The sequence below is a fragment of the Stenella coeruleoalba genome, assembly GCF_951394435.1.
Source record: "Stenella coeruleoalba genome assembly, chromosome: 1".
Taxonomy (NCBI): Eukaryota; Metazoa; Chordata; class Mammalia; order Artiodactyla; family Delphinidae; genus Stenella; species Stenella coeruleoalba.
This window is the reverse complement of record NC_137169.1, coordinates 20,040,931-20,048,609: the sequence shown is the minus strand read 5'-3', so window position 1 is coordinate 20,048,609 and position 7,679 is coordinate 20,040,931. Positions and strand designations below refer to the sequence as shown.

General features: G+C 45.1%; 1 protein-coding gene across 2 annotated transcripts; it reads left to right on the top strand.

Moving 5' to 3' along the window:
• The first annotated feature begins 1,757 nt into the window (after window positions 1-1,757).
• On the top strand, window positions 1,758-7,280 carry STMN1 (stathmin 1). 2 transcript variants are annotated; one of them, XM_079941185.1, is made up of 5 exons: window positions 1,758-1,850; window positions 3,439-3,511; window positions 4,012-4,184; window positions 6,133-6,324; window positions 6,754-7,280. In XM_079941185.1, the coding sequence occupies exons 2-5, from the start codon at window positions 3,499-3,501 to the stop codon at window positions 6,823-6,825; spliced, it is 450 nt and encodes a 149-aa protein (XP_079797311.1). In that variant the 5' UTR covers window positions 1,758-1,850; window positions 3,439-3,498; the 3' UTR covers window positions 6,826-7,280. The 2 variants fall into 2 exon arrangements, with proteins under 2 accessions (XP_079797311.1, XP_079797312.1); XM_079941186.1 differs by lacking the exon at window positions 1,758-1,850 and adding an exon at window positions 2,184-2,343.
• Window positions 7,281-7,679: the final 399 nt, after the last annotated feature.

Here is a 7,679-nt window from a genome sequence, read left to right as displayed (position 1 = left end):
AGATTTATTTTTTTTTCTGTCATAACATTAATAGTCAGAAATGTGAGATTTTTGTGGCAATTTCTTGTATTAAAAAAAAGTGTATCAAATGGGTGGGACCTTCCTCTGCAAACCTACAGATCAAGTACAAAGACTTCAAGATAAAGCCTGGTTCAGGGGATAGCAGACCTCTTGGCCTTGGGTTTCTTGCTTGTGTGTGTTGCCTGCCAATCTGTCACTTTTCAGTGAGCTCTTCTCCCCACTCCTCTTCCTAACGATTTCTGAGATTTTGCTCAGAAAATCTGAAAGATGGAAACACCTGGCTGTTTGGTGGCTAAGTTTGGTCTGAGAGGGAGAAGGCTCTCAGGGTTCAGAATCTGAATTATTCCTGGTCCTGCTCACATGCTAAGGGAAAACCACTTAGACTGGGGGCGGGGGAGAGGCCGACCCCACACAAGGACGATTGTTGGAGAAATGCTGCAACAAGCATATTTCAGGCATCAGTGCATTGCTAATTGTTTGCTTTGTGTGGTGTGTCTGCTGCCTGTAGGATCCAGTTTTCCTTGTCTCAGGCACTCTGAATTGTATTTAACTCCAGCATATCCCTAGTGACTAGCTGGACATGGGGAGTCTTTAAATTAGGACTCCTGTTTCAGCAAACTGGGTCGTGTTTGTTTCTTGGTTTGGGGAGGCGGAGCAATAAAATGAAGGTGTCCTTATGCCTAGTCAGGACCTCAAAGCAGGTGCTTTGGTGGAATGACCACTACCGAGGACAGAGCCTTGGTCGGGGGAATGGGAGAAGGGGCTTGGGAACCATGTTCATTTTATTTATTTTTCCTCTGGCTTTTCTGTGGTAAGAATGAGGCTAGTCGTTCTAAGATAGCCAGGGTCAGACCAATTTCCTTTGTGTATCTGCTGTGCTTCTGATCTATCCAGGGCAGGGGGAACCGTGACCTTGTGGCTTCTTTTGTTTTGATTCTTTAAAAGGGACCCCACCGATCAGGGAGCACGTGCTTCAAGAACAAAAGCAACACTTAACTGCAGTCTGTGTAGTAGTCTAGAACTGCTATTGCGCTTCCTTCCCTATCATCCGGCAAAAGGCTTGGCAGAACAGATGGGAGCCTGCATTTAAGCCGAGTGACTTTGTTAGACCAAAGGAGATCAAATTCCAGAGCCTCTTGCTTTCCCCCCACAGGTCTCTGGTCACCAGCTCAGGGACCCTAATATGGTAGCGAGAACTCACACAGTGAGTTAAGGGCCACGCCCGTGCCCTGTTAGGGCTGAGTGGGTTAGAAATTATGATGATGTCACAATACAGGTGACAGATGGGGGCGTCGAGTGGCATTGTCCTGTCACAAGGGCTTGGGCGTCTTAGGTGGCGTTACAGGGTGGGGCACCGAAGGGGCAATGCGCTGTCCGAGTGCTGCCCTTGGGGCGACGTGGGGCAAGTGGCTCAACAGACACGGAGTCCAGGCGGCCACCGTCTGAGAGGTAGAAAGGGACCCTGCCCCGCCCTTTTCCTAAGGATGGGAGAACTGGTTCAGACCCAGGCAGGGTCACCGCATCACCCTCTTCCGCGGCCAGACGACCGTCCAAGCCCCCGGCTCACACCTGGAGACACCGCCAAGAAGCCCTCACCCCTCGCATTGTCCTTCTGTCCCGCCAGCCTGAACTACACTTCCCGAGGTGCTCCGGGGTCCCCAGGGGCGGGGCTCACTTGGGCTGTCGGGGGTGGGGAGGGGCCGGCACGTGCCGCCTCTCTCAGCCAATGCGGAGCCCTGCGGGGAGGTCACGTGCCGCTGTTTGGCGCTTTTGTGCGCGCCCGGGTCTGTGGGTGCTCAGAGTGTGGCCAGGCGGCTCGGACCGAGCAGGTGGGTGCGGGGTTCCAGGAGGAGGTGGCGGCGGCGGCTGCAGGCTGGGGGCAGCGAGAGGGACGCGGCCGGAGGGAGGGGCAGGGTCTTGGCAGCGACCCCTTGCTGGAGGGCGGCGGGCGGGGCCGCGGCCCCAGAGGGGCTGGCGGGCGGGGATCGCTCCGCTTTGTGTGTGGCTCGGGCGGAGCCTCGGCTTTGTCCCTGCTCCCCGGGGGCGCGGCCGTGGTGGGGAGGGGGCGCGGCCTGCTGGGCGAGCTCGGTGCGTTAGCCCCGGGAGGTCGTCGAGGAGACAATAGGGGGCGTAGGTCCTCGTTTGGCCCCCACCTTCCTCCTGCAGGCGCGGCCCCGCTGGGGTCCCCATTGTCTGAAGGGGCGGGGCGGCGCCCCCAGGGAGCAGCGCCCGAGAGCTTGACACCCCATGAGAGCGCTCCAGTCCTCATGGCGTGGGGCGCGGACCGCTTGGGTGGCGGCAGATTGGGAGTGAAGGAAAGAGGTGGTGAGCCGATGGTGGGGTACCCCACGTTTTTTTTCCGGGGACTGCCCCACCCGCCCAGCTGCGGCGAGGGTGGGGGCCGCCGCAAGGTGTTTTTGGCGGGAGTTGGTGGGGGCGTCCGCACGGGGCGAGCCCGGGAAGGGCGGAGTTACCCGGATAGGACCGTTGGCCCCGCCTATCCCGCCCCTTCCCACGCGCGCGGGCTCCGGGGTGTTATGAGTTCGGGGAGATTCGAAAAGGCGCGGGGAGGAAGGGGGCGGGGCCAGGGGCCGGAGTGTAGGGCATGCTCTGATTGGTCGGGGGCGGCCTGCCGCTCTTCCTCGCTTGGGCCGGGGCCACGCCCACCCTGGATCTGGTGCTGAGTCTAATGCTCCGCCGGGGTTAGACCGTGTTGCTGACTCGGATTTTAAGTTCCAGGTGTTGAGACCCTTTATTCCTACGGTTTTGGTACTAGTCTGGGGTCTACAAGAATCATGACCTTTAAAAAAAATCAAGGGATGTAGAATTTTTCATGAAAAATTCTACACAAGGCAGCAACTATTGTAACCTAAAACCTAGAGGTTCATAAAAACTAATTAATGTTACCAGCTGTTGGACAAGGAGCTTAAACCGCAGGAACAATGGGAGTTCGACATTATTGGTTAATATTAGCTTGGGCGTTTTGTTTTCCACATGGCAGACACAGACAAAGCAGGGTTGGGTATTTCATTTGCACAATGAGTTGTAGGCAGTGTTAAGATGGCTCCGGTCTCGCTAGGCGTTGAACCTGGAATATCTTCTCACCAGGGGGAAAATATAGGGGAGGAAAAAATCTTGTGACTTAAACTCCGTCTAATTTAAAAAATATAAGTATTTTTTGAACAGGCAAGCTCAGTTAACTTCATCTTCTGCAACCAGCGTTCTATTCAATTCACATTTTCCAGTGTTGGAGTATTTTATGGATTTTTATAATTTTCTAGTTAATGATGTCTTATTTAATTCCACAGTAGTGATTTTTCTGACATTGATTTATATGGATGTGATTTGAGGTCCCTTTGAATCGATGGCATGGAAATGCAAAGAAATTGATCGCATGCTTTTGAAAATCGTTTCCAGGGTTTTCCTTGCTAGTGGATTGTGTAGAATACACTGCCAGTCTCTTGTCTTCTGTTCACCATGGCTTCTTCTGGTAGGTAATCTATTTGGAAAATCCGAAATTGTGATGGGCTTCTAATTTTAGGAGATGGCTCAAGTCTTAAGCTTATAATTTGGCACTTGTGTTTTGGTCTTACCAAAAAAAAATCTATTTTATAAATCAGAGAATAATTAAAAAAGAAAAAAATATTATTACTTGAATGTACTGAGAGCTCATAATTATTGTTTCATTATTAGATGATTTGGCTTGGTGTAAAGCAAAATGTGGAGTTTTGCATAAGTCTTTGTTTTGTTCAGGGAAATGATTGTCAAATACTGATATCTTAGAATGGTATTTATTAATCCAAAAATGTTGAGCTTTGTTTTTCTGGGAGGTGGTATTTAGATAATAATTTCTTGCCTGTAAACACAGCTGCTTCATCAGCCCTAATTCTATTCATTAAATTGATTTGGTTTTTAGAAAACGGTAGAACAGTTTATTAGAATAGGAAAACTCCATTTTTCTGAATATATTATAAATATGATCAAATCCAGATATCCAGGTGAAGGAACTGGAGAAGCGTGCCTCAGGCCAGGCTTTTGAGCTGATTCTCAGCCCTCGATCAAAAGAATCTGTCCCAGAATTCCCCCTTTCCCCTCCAAAGAAGAAGGATCTTTCCCTGGAGGAAATTCAGAAGAAACTAGAAGCTGCAGAAGAAAGACGCAAGGTAAACATCAATTCACAGAAAACAGGATATTTATTAATGTAATATGGCAAATCTGTGTTATTTTTATAAGAGGAGGAAAACAGAATTGTAGCCAGATGGTGATTATAACTGTGAAAATTACATATGCCAGTGGTGGGAACAAAATACCAGCCATCATTTATTGAGCTCCTATTGTGTACCATCTCCTTTACTTACATTCTCCTTTTCTACAGTGACCCTAGAGGGTAGGTGTGGTCTGAGATACTAGGTTAGAAAATGGTCTCAGGAATGTTGTCATTTTTCTGAGTCACATAGCTAGTGAGTATTGGAGCCAGAATTCAAGCCCAGGTCTGCCTGAAACCAAAGTTCATGCTTCTCATGCTTTCTTTTTGAAAAATAGATTTGTTGGTAGATGATTCTTTTTTTGTCTCTTAAGGTTTGGGGTTTTTTTGTTTTGTTTTTTGGGTTTCTGTGTATGTCTGTGGTTTTTTTGTTTTGTTTTGTTTTTTGAGAGCTGTACAATAAAAACATTTTAAATTGCTAGTTATGTGATTGTGTTGCTCAGCTGGCATACTGGTATTGTGGCAGCTATTATCTAAGTACTTCTGTTATAAAGTAGCTATCTTTAAAAAGAACTAGTCAGAAAAGTCAACAAATATTAATATGCTTGTTATAGAAAAATTGAGAACCGCAGAAGTTTATAAGTAGGAAATTAAAAGTATCCGTTATCTTACTTCGCAGAAATAACTATTGTTAACATTTTGGTGTATTTCCCTCTATTAAACGTTTCATTAAGAATTTTACAGAAATTCTCATTTAGTCCCCCTTTCCAACAACCTTGTTTGGGGTAAGTGGGTTTAATTTTAAAATTAGAGGAATGAAGGCACAAAAAGGTGAAGTAGTAACCTGCCTACGACCAACACAGTTAGTGTTTTGAAGTCTGGTACATGTAACCACACACATACACTTTGGGCCCCTTTTTAAGCTGCTGTAGCATGTGCTGTGCACCTTTTGGTGCTGCATGTTTTATGTATGTGTGCTGACCCACTGTCAACATGGAATTATTTCCCCAGGAAGAGTGGCTGTGTTTGCAATGGTGTTTCATCTCCCACCTGCTCTTCTTTTTGGTCTGAGTTGATGGAGTTTGATGGAGTTCACTTAGTTTGAGTTCATGGAAGAGATGTAGCCAAAGGCTGGACAGAGACTTTTTTTAGGAATCAGTGCTGGCCCTGTAGTCATTAGTCTGCGCTTTACATAGTAACTGGCTAAATATAGTGAAACTCTTATCACGACTGGGATTTTGAAGAAGAGAATTAACAGAACTAGTGGCAGATGCTCTGAAGTTTTCATGCAAGTTGATGCTTCCAAACACATTGGAATCTGTTTGGCAATAAGCTATTCTGAGTCTGTTGAAGGAGGCACACCGTGGTAACAGAGCTCCAGTGGTCTGGAATTTAATGCAGCTTCCACAGAAAAAAGCTAATAAGCCTTTCCTTGAAACAAATCCTCTGACTTAAATAGTAATCTGGAGGCTTAGTCTTAAATTTTCTATCATTGCCATGTATTTTCTTTTTATCAATATGGTTACATTTTTTATAATGACCTAATTTTCTTTAGGTAGCCTTTGAAGTTAAAAAACCAAAATTCTTTACAATAAAGTGTCATTCCTAAGTGCATGTCACTCAAGTCATCTTGATACCATTAAGCAGTAAATCTTACGAATATTTCCTTAAGGAATAATTGGGCAAGAATCTCTGAACAAATACGGGCAGTCTTCCAAAGTAAATACAAACACTAGAAAAAGAATATAATTTTCACGGTATTTTGATATGGATAATTCAGGTCCTGACTTCAGTATTATTTAGAGATCTAATTTTCTATCTTCAATCTTCAATTAATAATTTCTTTTGTGATTTTTAACTACGCTAAGTAACATTTCAGAGCGCCTAGCCTGTTAAATCTTTTCCAGTCCCATGAAGCTGAGGTCTTGAAGCAGCTTGCTGAGAAACGAGAGCATGAGAAGGAAGTGCTTCAAAAAGCGATAGAGGAGAACAACAACTTCAGTAAAATGGCAGAGGAGAAGCTGACCCACAAAATGGAAGCCAACAAAGAGAACCGAGAGGCGCAAATGGCTGCCAAACTGGAGCGTTTGCGAGAGAAGGTTGGTGTCTCTTCCTGGCTTTGAGGGGCTTAAGAGCTTGAGGTTTGATACACCAACGAAGTGGCTTGGACTCTCTGCCTTGATCACATGTGCTTGGTGTCTTTGTCATCAATTTTGGGGTTAACATGTTAAATCAGAGGCATCTTATATTAAATAAGAAGGAATATTCACCAATTCCCAGCATAATTGCACATTCTTTGGAAGAGCAGTAGAAGGCTGAATCATTAGGTTCCGTGAGTGACCCAGGAAGTTCAAAGATGATGTCTTAGAACTCTAGTTATGTGATTCCCATAATATATAATTATATAATAATAGTATATTATTATATATGTTATATAACATACTTACTGATGCTGATTTGGGCCTCTTGGGGGTGTGACCTGGCAGGCTTTTTTTACTTGACTGATGGTATATACTGTTTCTTTACAGGACAAGCACATTGAAGAAGTGCGGAAGAACAAAGAATCCAAAGATCCTGCTGATGAGACTGAAGCTGACTAATTTGTTCTGAGAACTGACTTTCTCCCCCTCCCCTTCCTAAATATCCAAAGACTGTACTGGCCAGTGTCATTTTATTTTTGCCCTCCTGACAAATATTCTAGAAGCTGATGTAGGACTGTATAGGTAGATCCAGATTGTATGATGTTGTTTTAGGGGCTAAAGGGGAGAAACTAAAAGTGTTTTACTCTTTTTCTAAAGTGTTGAAGTCTTTCTAATGTAGCTATTTTTCTTGTTGCATCTTTTCTACTTCAGTACACTTGGTGTGCTGGGTTAATGGCTAGTACTGTATTGGCTCTGTGAAAACATGTTTGTGAAAAGAGTATGTAGTGGCTTCTTTCAAACTGTTAGATGCTGAATATCTGTTCACTTTTAAATCCCAATTCTGTCCCGATCTTAACAGATGCTACTGTACTTGAATGGTTAATAAAACTGCACAGTGCTGTTGGTGGCAGTGACTTCTTTCTGTCCAGGTAATAAATTGTCCAGTGATAGAGACCCTCCTAGTTTATATTTGTTCCAGATGGGGCCTTTAGGCTGGCGGAAATACCCAGCACACACATCACTGCGAGGTCCCTGCCCTGGAGTTTCTCGCTCCAGAGTCGTATGCATTGTCTTCTTCCACAATCGTCACTTTGTTGTGATGCCTCGGCTCCGATCAGCTGTTACGATAGTGTTTCAGATGTTTATTGGCAAACAAGCATTTTTTGTTTCTGTGCCCCCATTAAAAAGGCAAATGGTGTTTCTAGAGAATAGTTCAGAGAAATCTTAAGATCCTAGTTAGATATATTTGATGGTTTATTTGCTTTATGTTACAGCTGGGGGTGGCGTGAATCCTAATGCTTTCCTGCCATAGG